The sequence below is a fragment of the Equus przewalskii genome, chromosome 19 (genome assembly GCF_037783145.1).
Source record: "Equus przewalskii isolate Varuska chromosome 19, EquPr2, whole genome shotgun sequence".
NCBI classification, from domain to species: domain Eukaryota; kingdom Metazoa; phylum Chordata; class Mammalia; order Perissodactyla; family Equidae; genus Equus; species Equus przewalskii.
In genome coordinates, this window is record NC_091849.1 from 25,309,618 (window position 1) to 25,330,954 (window position 21,337).

The 21,337-nt window shown below is 43.0% G+C and overlaps 1 protein-coding gene across 3 annotated transcripts in view; it reads left to right on the forward strand.

The window, feature by feature from the left end:
• Nucleotides 1-16,297, forward strand: part of LOC103545953 (butyrophilin subfamily 2 member A2-like) — a 20,087-nt gene extending 3,790 nt beyond the window's left edge. The window contains exons 3-5 of one of the 3 annotated variants that reach the window (XR_011529965.1): nt 872-988; nt 1,154-1,237; nt 6,201-16,296. Coding sequence is in view for 2 of the 3 variants with exons in the window: in XM_070585348.1 (XP_070441449.1) it covers nt 872-1,158 (287 nt within the window). In the remaining variant the exon portion in view is untranslated. Of the gene's footprint in view, nt 1-871 lie in introns of all 3 variants that reach the window. The other 2 variants (XM_070585349.1, XM_070585348.1) reach the window with 2 other exon arrangements.
• Nucleotides 16,298-21,337: the final 5,040 nt, after the last annotated feature.

Genomic DNA, 21,337 nt, shown 5'->3' on the forward strand with positions numbered 1-21,337 from the left:
TGAGAAGCACACAGAACTCAGCTGTAGCCTTGAACAGGGAGAATGTTGGATCTCTACAGATTATTCTTCTGTTTACTTCTTGGAGATCTCTGAGGGTCTTCCTCAGAAACAAGCTTTAGCTTTAGACATTTTTTTGTTATGAAATACAATACACATACAGAAAAACTCATGAAACACTACTGTACAGATTACTGATATTGTGAATTATGATCCACATAACCCCTACTGATAACAACAAAGAACAGCGCCTAAACCTCACATACATTAGTTTGCTGGGATCGTGGTCTTGAGGTTAAAAAGTTTCATAACATTCTGCTAGCCTGGCAGGTTTCTGTCCTTATCGTATTAACCTAGAGCTTCAGGAAGCCAAGGTTACTGAGAAGCCCTACCAGGGCCAAAAGCGGAGTCGTCCACCTGCTTGTTCCAGGTCAGAGTGGACACACCCACACAAAAGTGAGAACATTAAAACCCCTAACTGAATGAATCAATCAACAAATACTTATTAGCAGCAGAAGCTTGGTACTGTGATGGGGTCTGTAGGTGGAGCACAAAGAAAAGTGCAACGTAATTCTTTGTCCTTAAAGATCTCACCATTTATTTGGCGTTTTGGTCTCCCTATGTTCTCCAACGTCAAGGTTTTCTTCCTTCCTTTCCTCCTTCCTATCTTCTTCCTTCTTTCCTCTGTCCCTCCTTCTTTTCTTCCTTCCTCTCTTCATAGAAGGGGTACTGCAGGAAAGCATGGAATATGTATCATCAGTTTCTCTGGGTGCTGGACCCTTCCCCTATCCTCCCTTCCCTTGGCTCTCATCCCTAAGACACTCTGGCTAAGACACTATTGCCTTTTTATCTGAGCCCTTGTCTCTCTCCTCAGGTCTGGGCTCTAAGTCCCTCATTGAAATGAAGGGCCAAGAGGATGGGGGCATCTGGCTGGAGTGCACATCTGTAGGATGGTACCCAGAGTCCCGAGCAGTTTGGAGAGACCCCTATGGTGAGATCATACCCACCCTGGGGGACGCTTACTCTATAGATGCAGACAGCCTCTTCATGATCTCCATGGCTGTGAGCATTAGGGACCACTCTGTGAGGAACGTGTCCTGCTCCATCAACAACACCCTGCTTAGCCAGGAGAAGGAAACTGTGATTTTCTTTCCAGGTTAGCTCCCTGCCCTCTGGAGGCTCATTGTGTGGAGGCAGGATCCTCAACAGCCATATTGGAGACTGGAGTGTAAATGAGGAGGTAGGGGCTTGGGGTGGAAGGGTCCTGGGCCTTGAAAGGCTGGAGGCTGCAGCTGAGCTGGAGCCTCTTTCCTTGTCACAAGGGGAAAATCAAATAGTCTCAAAACGCATGGATATAAGCCTCTTCTCTGAGAGTAAATATGATCTTTTTTCCCTGTTATGGTCCTTATCCTGTAGCAATTTTTAAACATTTAGAAGAATCATAAAACATGGAGAGTGTTATGGGTGGGTGTCTGTCTACACCCAGAGGTGCTGCATGCTGAAGCCCTCCCTTCCTGCCCATGGGGTTTCCCAAGGGACGGAGCAGGGAAATTTTCTATCTAGAGTCATTCATAAATTCATTCAACAAATACTTCACAAGCATCACATATGTGCAAGGCACTGTTCTAGAAACCAAAGATAAATCACAGAACAAAATACAGGAAGAACCCTGCCCTCATGGGGCTCATATTCTAGAGTGGCAGGGAGCAATCAATGAAGTAACTAAAACAAGGAGGAAAATAATGTGGATTATATCAGAAGGTGATAACTACTATAGAAACAATTGATCAAGGAGGAAGTATGGACTGCTACGGGGGAGTTGTAATTTCAAATAGGATTGTCAGGGAAGACTTCATGGAAAAAATGGCAATTGAGCAAGTGGGGAAGGAGCTATGCAGATGCTTGAGGACTGAGCAAGTCAGGTAGCAGGAACAGCATATACAAAGGGCCTGAGGCAGGAGTGTAAGTATATCTGGCAGTTTCAAGAAACCCCAAGTGGCAGGTGTGGCTGGAATGGATTGAGTGCAGGGAGAGTTAGAGGATATGAATTCACAGAGGGAATCGGTCAAGCTCATATGTGGCAATGTAGGCCAGAAATGGACTTTGGCTTTTAGTCTGAGTGAGATAGGAAACATTGCAGGGTTTTTTATTTATTTTTATTTTTTATTGCAGAAACATTGGTTTGTAACACTATATAAATTTCATGAGTACATAGTAATATGTTTTGAATTCTGTGTAGATTGCATCATGTTCACCATTCAAAGACTAACTACCGTTCATCACCACACACATGTGCCTAATCACCCCTTTTGCCTCCCCCCCCTTCCCCTCTGGTAACCACCAATCCAATCTCTGTTGCTGTGTTTGTTTGTCATTGTTTTTATCTTCCACTTATGAGTGAGATCATATGGTATTTGACTTTCTCCCTCTGACTTATTTCACTTAGCATGATTCCCTCAAGGTCCAACCATGTTGTCACAAATGGTCAAATTTCATCATTTCTTACGGCTGAGTGGTATTCCATTGTCTATATGTACCACATCTTCTTTATACATTCATCCCTTGATGAGCACCTATGTTGCTTCTAAGTCTCGGCTATTGTGAATAATGCTGTGATGAACATAGGGGTGCATGTATCTTTATGCATTTGTGTTTTCAAGTTCTTTGGATAAATACCCAGCAGTGGAATAGCTGGATCATATGGTAGATCTATTCTTAATTTTCTGAGGAAACTCCATGCTGCTTTCCATAGTGACTGCAGCATGCAGTATACAAGGGTTCCCTTCTCTTCACATCCTCTCCAACACTTATTGTTTCCTGTCTTGTTAGTTATAGCCATTCTGACAGGAGTGAGATGATATCTCATTGTAGTTTTGATTTGCATTTCCCTGATGGCTAATGATGTTGAACATCTTTTCATATGCCTGTTGGTCGTCTGTGTATCTTCTTTGGAGAAATGTTTATTCAGATCTTTTGCCCGTTTTTTAATTGAGTTGTTGCTTTTCTTGCTGTTGTTGTTGAGATGTATGAGTTGTTTGTATATTTGGGAGATTAACCCCTCATCTGATATATGGTTTGCAAGTATGTTCTCTCAATTGTTATGCTGTCTTTTCGTTTTGTTAATGGCTTCCTTTGCTGTGCAGAAGCTTTTTTCAGTTTGACGTAGTCCCATTTGTTCATTTTTACTACTCTTTCCCTTGCTCAGTCAGACATGGTATTTGAAAACTGCTGCTAAGACCGATACCGAAGAGCATACAGCCTAAGGTTTCTTCTAGAAGTTTAATGGTTTGAGATCTTACATTCAAGTCTTCAATCCATTTTGAGTTGATTTTTGTGCATGGTATAAGGTAATGGTCTACTTTAATTCTTTTTCATGTAGTGTCCAGTTTTCCCAACACCATTTGTTGAAGAGATTTTCCTTTCTCCGTTGTTTGTTCTTGGCTCCCTTGTCAAAAATTAGTTGTCCATATATGTGTGGTTTTATTTTCGGGCTCTCGATTCTGTTCCATTGATCTATATGTTTGTTTTTGTGCCAGTAGCAAGCTGGTTTGGTTACTATAGCTTTGTAGTATAGTTTGAAATCAGGGAGTGTGATACCTCCAGCTTTGTTCTTTTTTCTCCAGGTTCTTTTGTCCATTCAGGGTCTTTTATTGTTCCATAAAAATTTTAGGATTATTTGTTCTATTTCTGTGAAAAATATTGTTTGATAGAGATTACATTGAATCTATAGATTGCTTTAGGAAGTATGGACATTTTAACTATGTTAATTCTTCCAATCCAAGAGCACAGAACATCTTTCCCTTTCTTTGTGTTTTCTTCAATTTCTTTCAGCAACGTTTTATAGTTTTTGGTGTACAGATCTTTCATCTCTGTGGTTAAGTTTATTCCTAGGTATTTTATTCTTTTTCCTGCAATTGTAAATGCGATTGTACTCTTAACTTCTCTTTCTGCTACTTCGTTGTTAGTGTAGAGAAAAGCAGTTGATTTTGTATGCCTCAACTTGAATGTATTCATTTATTATTTCTAAAAGTTTTTTGGTGGATTCTTTAGGCTTTTCTGTATATAAAATCATGTCATCTACAAATAGTGATACTTTCTCTTCTGCCTTTCCAATTAGGATACCTTTCACTTCTTTTTCCTGCCTAATTGTTTTGGCAAAGACTCCCGATACTGTGTTAAATAAGAATGGTGAAAGTGGGCATCCTTGTCTGGTTCCTGTTCTTAGGGGGATAGCTTTCAGTTTTTTCCATTGATAATGATATTAGCTGTGAGTTTGTCATATATGGCCTTTATTATGTTGAGGTACTTTCCTTCTATACCGATTTTACTGAGAGTTTTTGTCATAAATGGATACTGTCTCTTGTCAAAATCTTTGTCTGTATCTATTGAAATGATTATGTAATTTATAGTCTTCATTTTGTTAATGTGGTGTATCACCTTGTTTGATTTGAAGATGTTGAACCATGCCTGCATCCCAGGAATGAATCCTACTTGATGGTGGTGTATGATCTTTTAAATGTATTCTTGTATTCGATTTGCTGGTATTTTGTTGAGGATTTTTGCACCACTGTTCATCAGTGATATTGGCCTATAATTTTCTTCATTTGTGTTGTCCTTGTCTCGTTTTTGTATCAGGGTAATGTTGGCCTCGCAAAATGAGTTAGAAAGCTTCACCTCCTCTTAAATTTTTTGGAAGAGCTGTAGAAAGATAGGTGTTAAGTCTTCTTTGAATGTTTGGTAGAATTCACCAGGGATCCATCTGGTCCTGGACTTTTATTTTTGGGGAGGTTTTTGATTACTGTTTCGATCTCCTTACTGGTGATTGGTCTATTCAAATTCTCATTTCTATTCAAATTCTCTCTTTCTTCTGGATTCTGTTGTCTTAGTGGCTTTTGTCTCTCCAGAAAGGGATTCAGACATCTTCCACCTCAGTCATGACTGTCTCTTGTTGTGGGGGTTCTTTTTATCCAGTTTTCAGTTCTCTGTCAGGGGCAATGTTTTCAAAAATGGTTGTAACCTGGTTGTGTTCATGGGAGGAGGTGAGTTCAGAGTCTGCATACACCCCTATCTTGATGAGATCTTGTAGTATTTTGAGTAAATAAATAACACTATCTCACTTAGGCTGCTGTGCCGAGGATAGACTGCAGAGAGTGTGCCTGAAGCAGGAGGAAGTCATTGCAATATTACAGGCAAGAAGAGATAGTGGCTTGTCCCAGAGGGGTGGTCATAGTGATCCAGCATGGCTGGTTAGCTTTTATTCACCATGGTCCTTCTCATGGTGACTCCAGGTATTTCTGCTTTTGGTCTCCTGCGCCACCAGTCCTGGCAATCACTGTGGGGTGACTCTTTCTCTACCTGTGGTTTGTGAGAGAGAAGCCAACAGAACAGGGGGAGCTCTTTAGATATGAGCCCTGAGGGGAACTCTCATCTCAAGTCCCCTTTTTGTCCCTAAATGGAACTTTTCTGGCTCCCTTTTCAGAATCTCTTTATTCTCAACACATCTCCCTGGATAGTGGTCCTGGCTGTCATCTTGCTTACTCTGCTCCTCCTCATCACTGGGAGCATCTGTGTTACCAGAAACTTCACAGGGAAAAAGAGATTCTCTCAGGGGAAAAAAGGTTGAAAATGGAAAGAAAGAAATTGCACACAAGGAACTGGGGAAAGAATGTGTGAAAAAGAGAAAGAATATCACATGAAAGGCAAAAGAGTAGGAGGACAGTTCACTGTCACAAAAAAAGGCACGGGTCTGACAGCTCTAAGCCTGGGAAACAGAGAGAGGAAATGAATAGAGACAGAAGAAGGGCTTGGAACTCTCACATCCCAGTAATTAATCCCTCAGACCTTGCTTGTTTCTATTCTGCAAGTAGTGCATCCATTCACCTGGTACATGGAGCACTATATTGTTGAACTAAGCAAACGTAAATCAGTACTGATGATCTCCAGCCACCTCATCATATTTCATTTCTGGCATCTTGACAATTCCATAGGCAATTCACAGGAAGGGCCTGTCCGTCATCATTTAATACAAACTCAAATTCTCTTAGTTCTTCTGTTAAGGACATTCATTTGTTTCTGTTTATTTTCTCAGAGAAACTTCAAGAGGAATTACATAAGTTTAGAATGTTTTTAGTCAAAGGCACATTGTCTTCTGCTTAGTTAACCATTATCTCATGAAACTCACCTCTCTGTCCGTCCCATTGCAGGATGGAGAAGAACACTCTCACATGCTGGTGAGAACCTCTGACATTCCCTCAGTTCCTGAGCTTCCTCCCCACTATCGAGCCAACAGGGCACATTAGAGGAGATGAGCAAGGGGGCCCAAGGCTGGTTGGTGTGCAGCAGGTGTCCGGGGTAGGTTCACTGTCTGTATCCCACCCAAAACTGGATCCCAGCTCTTTTTTTTTTTTTTAAAGATTTTATTTTTTCCTTTTTCTCCCCAAAGCCCCCCGGTACATAGTTGTGTATTCTTCGTTGTGGGTTCTTCTAGTTGTGGTATGTGGGACGCTGCCTCAGCGTGGTCTGACGAGCAGTGCCATGTCCGCGCCCAGGATTCGAACCAACGAAACACTGGGCCGCCTGCAGCAGAGCGCGCAAACTTAACCACTCGGCCACGGGGCCAGCCCCTGGATCCCAGCTCTTTTGTCAGGGAATCCCTACAGTTCTCAATCAATTCTATGTCTTAGTTCCCACCAAACTTTGTGTTTTAGAATAATTTAATCCTGTATTACAGAGGTCTACCATACATGGTGGATCTCCCAAAGGTTTCTTTGCAGTAGTTGTTGAGCTGTGGATCTTGGATTAATTTGAAAGAAGAAAAAACTGGCTTAGCTATTTGTAAGCTGGGATATGGTATAGACTGCATAGTTGATGAGCTAGCTGTGGGAAAGGCAATAAGTGTCCCCAAGCCTGTCTCAGGGGTGCATAGACAGGTGGCAGAAATGTCTCCTTCTCCAAGAGAACACTGACGCTCTGTATGTAACCTTCGAGAGGAGGAGAGGTGGATAAGTGGGAGAGCAGGGAACCTTCCTAGTCCTAATGAGCACTTGGCACATCATGATTTGTCACCATCTGCTCAAAAGCACCAAAGAATCCAGGCTTTACTAGTTACCATGGCACTGGGACCTTTCTTTCTTCCTCTATTGAATTTCAAAATTATCACAGCACCCAGATCAATTTGGGGAAAAGAGAGAGTCATGTTAACACAATGGAAATGTAGACTAAGTAATAATAACTGCAGATGGGAGAGTCTGCAGAATGTCAGGGATCTGGACTGTTTCGTATATCAAGAGAGGTGATAGCTGCAGACTTCAGACCCATGTTGTTAAAGCAAAATTGGATGGAAATAGTTCCCCCTACCTTTTGTAATATACACTTCTCTGCCAGCAGGTTGACTGCTGGGGATATTATCCTCCTTTTTCAGTCTTTGAAAGTTGCCCTTGTTAGTCATTTAAATCAATGGTTATCTGGTTAAACTTTGGTTAAACTGGTGGAACACAGAGGACCAATGGAGGACACTTTACTGCCCAGGAATCTGTGTAGGGAGAAAGTGGCCTTAATGCTTCATGGGAAGAGGGATAGGGCTGCATTGCTGGTTTAAGCCAGGTGGGAAAGTTTCTAACTAAAGAGAGTCCCAGAGATTTTATGTCTTGAAAAGAAGTGGGGCAGATCTGAGAAATTTGAGAGAAGGTGGGAGTTATTAATTCCACCTCATTTGCTAAACTTTCTACATTTCTTAGAGCCCCAGTTATCCTCAACCTGAAGCAAAGCTCCTGTCACTCAAGAGATAGAATTGCAACCTCAATAATTCTCAGTCTGTGAGTTTCCTGAGACCTGGGATCAAGGGGCCTTCATAGAAAAGGCTGCCACATGGGGCATCTCCCATCTGCTTTCTGGGACCACTCTGGAAACAAGGAAGCATACAATCTCCTGAGACCCCAGGCCTAGATCTGAGTCTTTCTCTGCAGGTGATATGGCCCTGGACCCAAACACTGCTCATCCTGAGCTCTTCCTGTCAGGGGACCAGAGAAGCGTGAGATGAGGCCCCTGCAGGCAGAGCATGCCTGACAACCTAGAGAGATTCGACTGTCAGCCTTGTGTCCTGAACCTGGAGAGCGTCTCCTCAGGGTGACATTAGTGGGAAGTTGAGGTCGAAATAGTGATGGTGTGGGCTGTGGAGGTTTGTAGAGACAGTGTTGAGAGGAAAGAGGAGACCCTGCTGGTTCCTCAGAATGGCTTCTGGACCTCTGAGATGGTTGGAAACCAGGACCAGGCCCTGTCCTTTCCTGAGAAGATTCTCCCCTTGACAGAGTGCTTTCTCCAGGTGAGCATCTTCCTGGACTATGAAGCTGGAGATGTCTCCTTCTATAACATGAGGGACAGATCGCACATCTACACATGTTCCTATTCAACCTTCTTTGGGTCCATGAGATCCTTCTTCAGGCTGGGGTGTGATGACAGTATCCTCTTCAACTTCCAAGTGTTCACAGGGGCGCAGGGGATCGCAATGCCTGAAGGCAGCCTGATCCTTCACAAGGCAGGGACCCACTGTAGCCACCAGGACCAATTCCATGGTCTTAGAGACAAGTAGAGAAGCCCTGGATATCTCTAATACCATAGTGCAGCATCTCCCATAGGAGAATAGGCCCTCCGTCCTTCTGGCCACATAAGAGAACCTCCTCCCGAGGCCCCCTTGACACCCTCCCTAGGCCCCAGCCCCATCTCTCCCTCATTAGGCTGTTGCTTTAGTAACTCATTTGCTTGTAACCTTGGGTCAGGGTCCAGTCTCAGGGAAACTACTGCTGCCACATGGCTCCCACCCAAGAAGAAACTATGAGAAGGTGACAGGCAGAAAACCTGGTACTTTAACATCAGAGTGACACATTGAGCCTGATTCTTGAGTTGACATCAGACTCTATGGACTCAGGGTGAGGACAACAGGACATACGATGATATAAGAGGAGGGGGAGAAACCACAAATGGAGGTCAGAGATAGAGGAAGCAGGACCAGAGAGGTGGGAGAGGGCCAAGGTTGTGGGCAAGATTGTGCCCCACCATTACAGCAAAGAGGTCCCAGGAGCTGATGGTCTATTGCTAACCCTCACCTACATTTTCCAGACCATACAATAAAGCTCTGTAGGCCAAGAACTGGGATGAAGAAGGATGAAGGATGAGGACCCATCTGGATCTGGCCTGGATCAGGTGTCTGTGCAATAAACAAGCAGTCAGTACTTAGTTATTGAGTAGGGACTATGGTTTAAAGTCCTAGCTGAGCAGGTGAATACTGGACCAAGTGGATCACAAGTATGGTTTGGTGGGGAGAGCAACAGTTTCCATCTTTTTTGGCCTAGGCTGCCTTTAAAAACTTAAAATTATTGAGGCCCTCAAAGAGCTTCTACTCATTTGGGTTATATCTGACAATACATATGGCATTAGAGATTGAAACTGAGAAATTAAAAATATATATTTATTAATTTACATTATAATAGCAATAATAAGCCAATCATTGTTAACATAAAAGCATATTTTATGAAAAATAACTATTGTTCCTAAAGCAAAGTAAACTTTATTGAGAAGTATGGTATTCTTTAACGCAAAAATCTAATGTCTGGCTGACTAAAAGATGGCTACATCTTCATATCTGCTTCTGTATTCAATGTTGGGGTATCACAGGTCATGCAGGCTCTAGCAAACTTCTGTACACGCGTGGGAGAATGAGAACGAACACAACAAATAATATCTTAGTAGTAGTATTATTATAGAAATAGTATTAACCTGTGGACTCCTTGAAAGTGTAACAGAGCCCCTTAGAAATCTGCAGAACGTATTTCAAGAGCCATGATGGAGGATCCTGAAACTGAGTCAGGCATCTAAAATGATGGCTTAAAGGTAGGATATTGGACTTTACATAATTCAGTCCCCAATTGTAAAACTAGGCTGAAAAAAAGGTATTTAAAGTATTCAAATTTTCATGACTGCACTCACAAATGGATACATTCTGGAAAGAATCAGGAACATTGAAACAGCTGATTTCATAAGAGGAAAGATTGGGTTATTACCGTGTATATGTATGTATTGTTTTTATTTTTGGTGTGTTGTTGTAAGATTATTTAAACAGTTTTGACTAACAGCACCAGACAGCAAGTTGGGAAACAAGAGCTGCTGAAAACAAGCTTTATTCATCTTAAGCAAGTTACAGCTTCTCGGTGTTTTCAGATTCTGTAAAATAAGGCTTTGAGTGGGTTCTGGTATCTTTTATTACAGTTTACAGAACACTTTCACTTTTGCTGTATCCTTGCATTCTCACAGCAAATATACTTACCCATTTCACAGTGATATACTGAAGTCTATCACAATGATAAAGTGATATTTTTTGTTTAAGGAAAGTATAGTTTTCATTCATACTTTTTGGATATATCATGCCTCACCTTTAAGGTGCCTTCCAAATATTCCAACATTCAAATATTTCAAGTCTTTATCAAAACTAGACATGACCCCAATCCGGTACTAGCCACTATGGGGACATTAATAGAGTGTAAAACTTGGCCCCTACCTTCCTTTACTCAGTCTTGTGTTCATGTCGTTACTTATTCATTCACTCTCAACAAATTTAGGACCTTTAATATGTCAATCATGTGCAATGTGCAGTGCCATGAGGGAAATAAGCAGAGAGATATTGTGGAGAGAAATGGGTAGGGGGACTACTTTAGCTGGCAAAGTTAGAGAGGGCCTCCTGGAAGAGGTGATGGTTTTTCCGAGACTTGAGGACTAAGGAAGAACCAGCCCTGTGAGAGCTGAGGAAGAGGTGCTGAGCAGGGGGAACAGAGAGCACAGCAGCCCCAAAGGAGAAATGAACTAACTAGTTGATGAGACAGGAAGAGTCCCCTGCAGTCAGAGCAAAGACTGAGAATGGGACAGGCAGGGGACTTCAGCAGAAAACAGGTCATCTGGAGCCTCACAGCAAAGTGCTGAGAATCAAACAGAAGCAGAGTCTTTCTAAAAACCAAAGCTCAAATGAACAGAAACTGTCTGGAGTCACCCAAGTGTTATTTTTATTTCTTCTTCCCAGGATTCCTCATTCTCATCAGCACGGGGAATTTAATTACTTAGAGTTTCCTTCTCTTTCCTGGGTTTAGTGGCTGGGAGCATGGTGGAGTAGAGTATGGTGAAAAGGGGCACAGTCCCCAGCGATTCTTCTCTGCTTCTCTGGGTGTCATCAGTCAGGCCTGGAGTAGCAATCTTGGTCCTCTCTATCATGGGATCCTCAGTATCTGTGATGCCATCTGCCATCTTGGCTTTGACTATGGCTTAGATCAACCCTAAGAGGAGAAAAAATAATGGGAATCAAGATCTTCTGGTGGAAGTTTTTCAGATTTTTGTCATCCTAGATTAAAGAGACACTTGGTTTATCTTTTTCTGGGTTGGGCTGGGAGTTTTTATCATCCATGGTTATTGGGAAGTGGTTTTCTTGATGGCTAATCTTGGTACTTTTTGATCCCTGTGTTGGAGAGAGCAGATTGGGCCATGGAGAGAGTTGGGAGTGGGAACATTGGAATGCAGGTCTTCTTGGTATATCCTACCATAATTACAAGTTTTCCCGCTTTGGGGAAATTGAAACTTATATTTTCCTGGGCTTGAAGAGCTTCCCCTAACCACATGACCATTTGCACATGCCTGACAAGGACCAGTCAAGCATGTTCCTGCCAGGCCAGTTCACAGGAACATCTATTCTTTTCCCCAGACTTCCCAATGCTTAGCCCCAAATCAGCCCTTTTATACCTTAAGGAAATAGGTACATGTATGAATATCCCACACCTTTCAATTTACAGTGTTACTAAGCAACTTTACAGGACTTTGGCATCCAGAGACTGAAATAATCTAACACAGATAAGGTGCATGTACAATTATCACAAAATAAACTGATGCTAATATCCAAGTAGTCTCTTGTAAATATGAATCAACACACCTGTAGCTTATTTTTTTTCCATCCAACAATCATTGACTGTTGGCCATGAGCCAAGCACTGTGCTGGCCATTGAGTAAAATAGGAGCCAATAGGACAAGTGATATGGGTGGAGTATTGCCAACCAGGAAGCACCCCAAGCCTTCATGTCCATACTTTCTATTGAGGCTTCATTATGTAGGTTTGATTGATTGAATCATTGATTCTGCAGGCCCCATCCTCTCCCCAGTCAAGCTGAGACCACATAGCTTAAAGCCCCAACCCTCTAATCACTTGATGGGTCTTTCTGACATGACCAGCCCTCACCATGAGTCACCTCAAGAGAACAAACTATGAGATGCAATCCAAGGGGCTCCCCAAGAATAACAAAGACCCTCTTATCACTCAGGAAATTCCAAGGGTTTAGGTTAACTCGCAGGAACCTGGACAAAAGCCAGACTGCTTACTACACAGTACGAGAAAGAACATCAAGGGCAAAGGACTAGAGTGGAATTGGGTTTGGGACACAACCAGAACAAAAATGTCAGAGTAGCCAAAGGATGGCAGGACAGAGAGTGGACAGGACTAGAGAAACAGGGAAAGCCAGATCAGGTGGGGACTTATGGCACAGTGAAGGAGTCTATCATTTATTCTAAGTATAATGGGAAGCCATTGTGTAACCTTGGGCACTCCAGGACCAGTTCAACTAACCCCATTTTATCAACAGAGTAATAAAGAGTAATTTTTCAGGAAATGAGACCCCTTGTCCAGTACAGGCTGGTTGAGACCATCAATCCATCAACTGGGCTTTCAGAAATTACTGGACAATGAACATTTTAATATCAAGGAGCTAAAAACTCCACACTCAGATCGCGGTAATACCACCATTTTGTGAACATGCATCCTATTAAGAGGCATGAAACTTGACTACGCTTGTGCAGATCATCAGGTACCTGACTTCTCTTTACCTCCAATCATCCTACATTTCAGCCCACATTGCCTACTACCCCATAAATACCCCTGTGTTCCCATATTTGGGGAGATGGGTCTGAGACTAATTTTCCCACCTCTTCAGTTGGCTGATTTGTGACTAAATTCTTTCTCTTTGCAAGCTCCTTATCTCAGTGATTGGCAAAATCATGCAGCAGGCAAAACAAACCTGGTTTGATAACAATTGCCTGACTTTGAACAAGGGAATACAATGTAAATGGCATCCCTGCCTCCCATCTCCCCCTACACTAATTACCCGGAGAAACTCAAGGGAGTGTTTGGAAACATTTAACTATTTATCCAAATTAGGGTTTTTTTGTTGTTAAGATATGGAATCACCAACCACTCTGAACCAGACTGAGCTCCACTTCAAGAGCAGCAACTGCACAGATGAGCCGATAGGTGCTGACTGAGCAAATTCCCACCTCTCCCTTTTGAATATTCATTCCCCATCTGCCATAAAAGGTCCCTGCTTTCCCATGCTCCAGGAGAACCACAACTTTAGAAATGATTCCACATGGTCTCCTAAAGTACAGCTATACTTTGCTTTCTGTGACAACCTCTTCTGATGGAGAATCTGATTTTAACTCACCAGGAAGAGAACTCAGTTTGGTTTGGTAAGAGTACTACTATTTTCAATGCACATGTTTTCTCACACCAAACATTTCAGAAGTTACCCTTCACCTTTGGAGTAAAACCACAACCCCACAGCAGACACCTGATGATGCTGTCTCCTGGGGAGGTAGTTTAGGGAGTCAGCAGTGCAGGGGTCATGAATGAATCTTTCAAAATGGAGGATAATGACATTCATGGAGGGTTAATATGCACAGGTGCTGTTCTAAGTCCTCCCCAGATGACTTAAGAAGCAATTGTTGGTTTTATCCCCACCCTGCCGATGAGGAAATAGAGACACCAAGCAGTCAGTTAAGCAGCTTTGGATTTCATGCCTAATGAGTTGTGAACAACATATGGCGATAGAGACAAAAGCCATAGGCTAGTAGACAATAAGCCACAGTGTCTACAACACACGAGTAACTCCCTGGGTAAAGCAATAAAACAAATTTATGTTCCTGGGAGTTTCTAATGGCAGCAAGAAGTGACATATTAACCAGGAGAAATAGATGCTTCCTGTTAAGGCTAACTAAGCCAAAGAGACAGATTTCCAGGCAGTTGGCCACACACAGCAAGTAGGACACTGCACTAGATCATGGAAAAGATGCAAGAGAAAATGAGATCAAGTTCCTGACAAGGGGAGTGAGTGGACCACGATCACTGTGAAGAGAAGGGTGAATCCACCATAGTTCCGTCCTGTGTCCAGGTCTCTGTCCCATGTAATGGCAGCCTTCCCCTGAGTTTGCACATGCTGGTGCCTTTCAGATACTGACACTTGAAGCCACCTAATTTGGGGATCAAGAAGAAGTGAGTAAAGAACTCCCGGTGAAGTCCAAGCCCATGCTCAAGGACCAAGAAGGTTAAAAAGAAGAGCATATTTCCTCTGGCCTCCCTCTCTGTGGACACATCCTTGTAAAGAACATGAGGGAAAGCAGCTAGACAAGTGCTGGAGATGAGTGAAGAGGGCACCAAGGAGGAGAAGGGAAGGCAGACAGGGCACAGAAAAGGCCAAGAAATGTCTGGCTCTAGTCAGGGAGTGCTCACCTCTCTTTTTTTCTATTGCAGATTAGAGAAAAGCCCTGTTCTATGCCAGTGAGTGGCCATCTAATTCCGAAGGCCTCAGGTCGAAGACTCCATAAAAAGAAAAGTCTGAGTGCTCTTTCTCCATCTACCAGCTCCAGAGGGTGGCCTGGCTTGGAGGGCCATCAATGGAGACTCAGCGAGGATCCACATGGTATCCTAACCAAGTTCTGCACCATCCCATTTCACCACCTGCACCTTTTTCTTTACAGCTTTAGAACTTTTTTTTCCTTTTTACTTCTTAAAACCCTCCCCACCCACTTCCTCTCTTGGATTTTTCAACTCCTCAACATTTTCAGCACCATAGGACTAGAGGTACGACTAGAAAGCCTCCATTCAAGTGACATTCACTCTCAAGTGGGTTAGATGTGTCTTAGAGGAGACCTGGAAACTCTGTCCACCCAAGCACCTCTCTCTTCAGAGCAGAGGGACCACTTCATAATTGGTTTCCCCATGGAGAAGCCTAGAAAGGAGGGCTAGACAAAATCTTGCAAATTGTCTTTTTAAATAGCTAACATTTATTGAACACCAGCAAGCACTGGGAACAGGTCTGAGTGCTTTACATATATTTTCCTATTTATTGATCCTCACAGTAGCCCAAAGAGGTAGGTGCTTTTATGATGTCCATTACAATGGGGGAAATTAATCCACAAAGAGAGTAGAAACCTTGTTCCAAATCATACATCGAAGGGGTGGTGACACTAGGATACAAACCCAGGGACTCTGGTCCCACACTCCCCTGTTCATATGGTGTGGGCTTGAAATAGACCTGTTCTAATTCTTTTTCCTTAACGTGAAGAAGGCCCATGACTTGTTCAAGCTCACACAGTTGGTTAATTCTGACTCAAGAGGTGCTGACTCTTCTTCCTTGTCTACTTCCAGATGTGAATTTTCCCCAGGAGTTCCTGGGTCCACTGGTCCCTCTACATATGCTCCTTGGGAAACCTACTTGTCAATTACTCCCATATTCATGTCTGGAATTCTTTCCCAAGCTCCACTTCCACCAGCCCCTAAAGTTTGTCTATCTGAATTGTCTCGTGGCAACTCAGACCAAGTTAAACTCAATATTCTCCCAACCCCTCCAATACACTATTACTATTTTTCCTCCTAGGTATTTGTGTTAATGGCACCATCATCTACTCAATTGCCCAAGAAAGAATGTCTATGATCCCGGACTCCACTTTCTTTATCAGCCCATTCTAATCTGCTAGCCAATACTATCAGTTCTTCCTTCTAAACGGCCTTCAGCTCCGTCTTCTACTCTCACTGCATTACTCTGTTTCAGATAATTCTTTGTAATTTATAGATTTTTCTCTTGTTATGGCCTCATTTATGCAATATGTATTTACTAAGTGCTTTTCATTTGCTAGTCCATAAGGAAAACTAACCAGATGCAGGATAATGAATGAACGGGGAAGTCTTAACAGAGGAGGGCGGTCAGGGAAGGTCTTTCCAATATATGACATTTAAAGCAGGGCACAGTGGATAGAAAGGGACAAGCACGTAATGACCCAGATCTTCCCTTGTTCCAGGCAGAGTTGGGGCAGATACAAAGATCCCAAGGTGGGAAACATCCAGACTGAGGAACTGAAAGGAGGCCTATGTGCCTGGAAGGGGCAGTGTGAGTAGCCTAGAGATGACAGCAGATGTGGTGCAAGAGGTAAGCTGGGGCCACATCGTGGAAAGCATTCCAGACTGTGGTGATGTCTTTAGATTTATTTTAGGTGTGATGGGAAACCAGTGGGGACTTATGAGCTGGGGAGTGACATCGTCAGATTTATGTATTTTTAAATGTCACTTTGGCTGCTGCTGTGTTGAGAAAACACTATAGAGAGGCACGATGGGAAACAAGGAAGCCAGTCAGGATGCTATAGAAGGAATCCAGGCAAGATATCATGATGGCTTTGATGGAGACAGTGAAAAGTGATTGTTGGATTTGGGATACGTTTTGAAGGAAGAGCTGAAAAGCCTCTGTTGATAGGTCCATATGGTTGGGTTTTATGCCTAAGCAACTGGATGAATGATGGGGAATTTTTAGAAGGAAATCAAAAGTTCTCTTTTGGACTGGAGTCAGGTAGGCATTTGGATGCATGCATCTGGAGTGGCTGGAAGATGCTGGAGCTGGAAATTTGGGAGTTATGCGTGCAATTGTGATGTTTAAAATCCTGAGAGTGGATGAGATTCCTTAGGGAGAATGTTTAGAGAGAAAAGACTAGAAGTTGAAAGTACTAAGCTCCAGCCTCCCTCCCCTTTCCCAACATTCAGAGGTTGGGAAAAGGAAGATCTAGCAAAGGAGACTGAGAAAAAGTAACCAGTGGTATATGAAGAAAGTTCTAGAAGGGTATGTGTCCCAGAATCTGAGGGGAGAAAATATAATAAGAAGGAGGAAACCTTAATGTCAAATGTGGCTGAGAGTTTGAATAAGGTGGGAACTGACGATGACTGAATTGCACAAAATGAAGGTGAGTGCTGAACCTCTATGAAAAACAAATAAAAAATCAGAGATATAGTGAGGATTTGGCTGATTTTACTCCTAGGCCAGGCAGGAACACCCAGATCCAGCAAAGCTTGGCTCCTTTGTGTGGGTCCAGATGAACCACCAAAAAGATGGTTTGTGCTTTGGAGACTGACATATAAATATTTATAAGAGGAAAGAAACTAATTCTAAAGAATTCTCTGAAACAAATAAATAGAAAACTAAAGGCAGATTTGAGGGCTTTTAGAAGGATAACTGACAGTATTTTATAGATTTTCTCTTTGAAATGATATTATTTGCTTCTTTGTCTCAAGATTGAGTTCCTTGACAGGCAGGGTCTGTGTGTTACCGTCTGTGAGTTCTCAGCCTCTAGCACATAGGAAAACTGTCCACAGAAACAGCCTGTCAAGGGAGGTCACTTTCAGTCATGTTTGTGTTGGTCAGGCTAACTGTATAACAGTATAGGTTAACTGTTGGAACAAAAAACCCAAACATCTCATTAGGTAAACATAATAAAAGTATATTTCTCCGTCTCTGCAGATTTCAGGACAGATCATATGGTGAGGTGAGAGCTCAGCTCCACACAGATTTTCTAGGGGCCTCACTCTCCTCTGCATTCAGACAGAATATGAGGGAAAAAGGGTGGAAATATTGTGCAGAAGTTTTTAGGCCAGGCCTGGAAGAGGCCAAGTCTTTTGCTGAGTCTGCAAGGGAAGCTGGGAAATGTCATCTTGCTGTGACTCCAGGAGGAAAAAGAACCAGCATTTGGTGAACACATACAGTTTTTCCCATGTGGCTCTTCTAAGCTGTGAGGTCCTGGGAAATCTGTTAAACACGAGTATTCTTAGATCAAGAACCTATACAGTTGGCGGAAAAGCCCTGGCCACGTAGCTCTCCACCCGATCCCCTGGGGCTTCAGGTTGGCAGAGAGGATGGCTGCAGGCTCTCCATGGGACCTTCCCCATTCCTTCACTCTACAAACATTATCAAGCACCACTTGGGAGCCAGGGACTAACGGTGCTAGACAGTGAGAATGCAGTGATGAACACACACAGTCTCTACTTTCTCAGGTGCTTTTATGATGTCCATTACAATGGCAGAAATTAATTCACAAAGAAAGTAGAAACCTTGTTCCAAATCATACATCGAAGGGGTGGTGACTTTCTCAGGTCCTAGTCTAGTAGAGAAGAGAATATGAAACTAATAATAACAGTGCACTGGCACGTGAGGCGTTTGTACAAAGTCCTGCAGGAGAGGAGAGGATGGAATGGGAACGGGATTTCCTGATCAGACACCCCTGCTCCCAGGGACCTGGGACCTCCTGATGTCAGGAATTTGGATTATCTCCTCCTTGTAAAAGTTTCGGAGCTTTCCCACTGGATCTTTGAAACCTATTCTTGAGGACATTTGGGGAGATGCTTATCACTCTAGCTGTTTCAAGAAGGAAGGAAGGGGACTTCATGGCTTAGGGAAAGCTGCTTTTTTCCCTCTTTCCCATCACTGAGGGTCCTGGGATGCCAGAGTTGACCTGGCTCTTTCTTGTCTCTCACTCTTTCAGCAGCTAATGTGACTCTGGATCCTGACACAGCCTACTTTGAACTCTTTCTGTCTGAAGTGGCCAAAATGTGGGGCAGAAAAATACACAGCAGGATCTCCTTGAAAAACCTAGAAGGTGTTTTCTGGACCCTTGTGTGCTGGGTCACAGTGCTTCTTCTCAGGAAGACATTACTGGGAGGTGGAAGTGGGCGACAGGATTTACTGGGAGCATGGGGTTTGTGAGCGAAAGACAGACAGGATGTGGGGAATCACAGAGTCACCTCAAAATGGATTCTGAGCCCTGGAAATGCACGCTAATAAGTATTAGGCCCTCCCCTCCCCGAGGACCTTCCTCCCCCTGAGCGAGCCTCTAGCACAGTGCGGATTTTCTAGGACTATGAGGCTGGGGATGTCTCCTTCTACAGTGTGGTTGATGGGTCCCACATCTACACTTTCCCCCAGGCCTCCTGATCTGGACTTCTTGGCCCTTTCTTCTGCCTCTGGTTCTACCACCCAACCCCTCTGACCATCTTCCACTGAGGCCATCAGTCCCCAGACTTTCTCTCAGTTGAACCTCTGGGGAAAACTGGATACTGGGGTTCAGGAGCCACTTCTAGGGACAACAGTCCCAGAGCTCCACCTGATCCAGAGGTGGAAGTGGAGCCCCTCTGACCTTTATCACAGCTGAAATCATTTCTTTCCCATTTCTCCATGGGAGTGAGTAAAGTAAGGAACAGTGTATGATGATCCAGGGCTGCGTGGTGCAGAGGGCCAGAAAGGACTATGCAACCCTACATAGTCTATCTGGTGTTGCCACCCCAGCTGGAAACTGAAAAAGGACTCAAGAGACAAGAAATACTGATGGAAAGACTAAAGACTAGTGGCTTAGAGAGGGATCTCTGTGATCTCCTGGATCCTCATAAAGAGAAGAAAGGCCAGTGCCCACCAGCAGCAGTTGTCTTGAATGCCTGCACAGGAGAACCACAGCAGGAAGCTGGATCTGGAAGGGGCTTTGCTGTTTTCAGTGTTTTCATGCAAGAATTTTATTTCATTTTGACCCACATGCAACCCTGGGAGATACTAAATAAAGTGCACAGAGAAAAGTCGCTTCTCCAGGTCACCTGCTGGTCTGGGACTTGATGCTGCCTTCAACATTCTTATATCTAATGTCACATCATTCCACCTCTGAGAATCCAGTCGTTCCTTATTAAGCGATTTCAGTGGTCCTTTCAATGATACTGTTAATCCCAGATTTTTCAAGGTTTCTTTTCTGATTAATGAATTTATTTACTGCTCCTTTCCCTAAATAACTTCTTATTTTTTAAATATTTTACTTCATCAAGTTGAATGCACACTCTTTAACTTTTTTCTAATACACAGACACACACCTAGTTTTTGTAATGAAAATTGAACCTTGCTATCTGTATTGTCCCGTGACATGCTTCTTTTACAACACTATATCTTAAATACTAATCTTATATGATTGATAATCAAGATACTTTTCTCTCTTTTTTGTTACAAATAATGCTACTATAAATATTTGTATGCAAATTGTTTTGCATACGTCTGATCACTTCCACAGAATAAATTTCCGAATGGCATTTGTCATTAGGATAAAGTCTTTTTTTTTTTTTAATAAAGATTGGCACCTGAGCTAACAACTGTGGCCAATCTTTCATATTTTTTTCTGCTTTATCTCCCCAAATCCCCCCTGGTACATAGTTTATATCTTAGTTGCAGGTACTTCTAGTTGTGGCATGTGGGACGCCGCCTCAACGTGACCTGATGAGCGGTGCCATGTCCGCACCCAGGATCCGAACCAGCGAAACCCTGGGCCGCGGCAGCGGAGCGTGCGAATTTAACCACTCGGCCACGGGGCCGGCCCCTAGGATAAAGTCTTGAAAATGTAATTACTGTGCAAAAGAGACTGGAATTGTTATTAAGTATATGTACACTCATCTATTTCTTACAGGTAAGAAGTCTGAATTCTTTTTGGGATCTATCAAGCTCATCTCCCGAAGTTAACAGTAAAAGCCCACCCTTCAGGTGTGCATTCCTTCAACATCAATCCCAGGCATCTCACTCTCCCTAGGGGAAAACTCCAACCTATCAACTCTGAGAAGGAGGACCAAATGTAATTTTTACTTTATGTACATTTTATGGCTTATTCTCTATGAAGCACTCTTGAGAAAGAAAATTGCATGAATTTTCTCACTTCTTCTTCACAACAGCAACTCAAAAAGGCAAACGCTATTTTTATCCTTATTTTACATCTAGGAAACTAAGGCACAGAGAGGATAAGTACTGGCACAAGGTCACACAGCTAATAAAGCTCACTCAGCAACCTGGCTTCAGAGTCTATGGTTTAACTCTTCCGTTATGCCTCCTCTCCTCACCAATTTTAAATTCAGTGCCCAATACCTACTAGAAGGTAGGTTCTCAATAAAAATTTGCTGAATTAATGAATTTTTACTGCCCCATATCACATACATTTCTCTCCCAGGGTTTCATGTAAAGGCCTGAATGAGAAGTCCTCCTGGGTCCCTATTTCCTTGGAAACTATAAAGTTAAGAGATACAAAGTGTTGTACCCAGAACCCCCTTATCTGAAGTTCAGTGTCTAGGTTGGAAATTAAGGCTGCTTTTGTGTGCAAGGTAACTTGGGCCCTCCACACGAGAATGGAATGGTTCATTCTTATTGATATGATT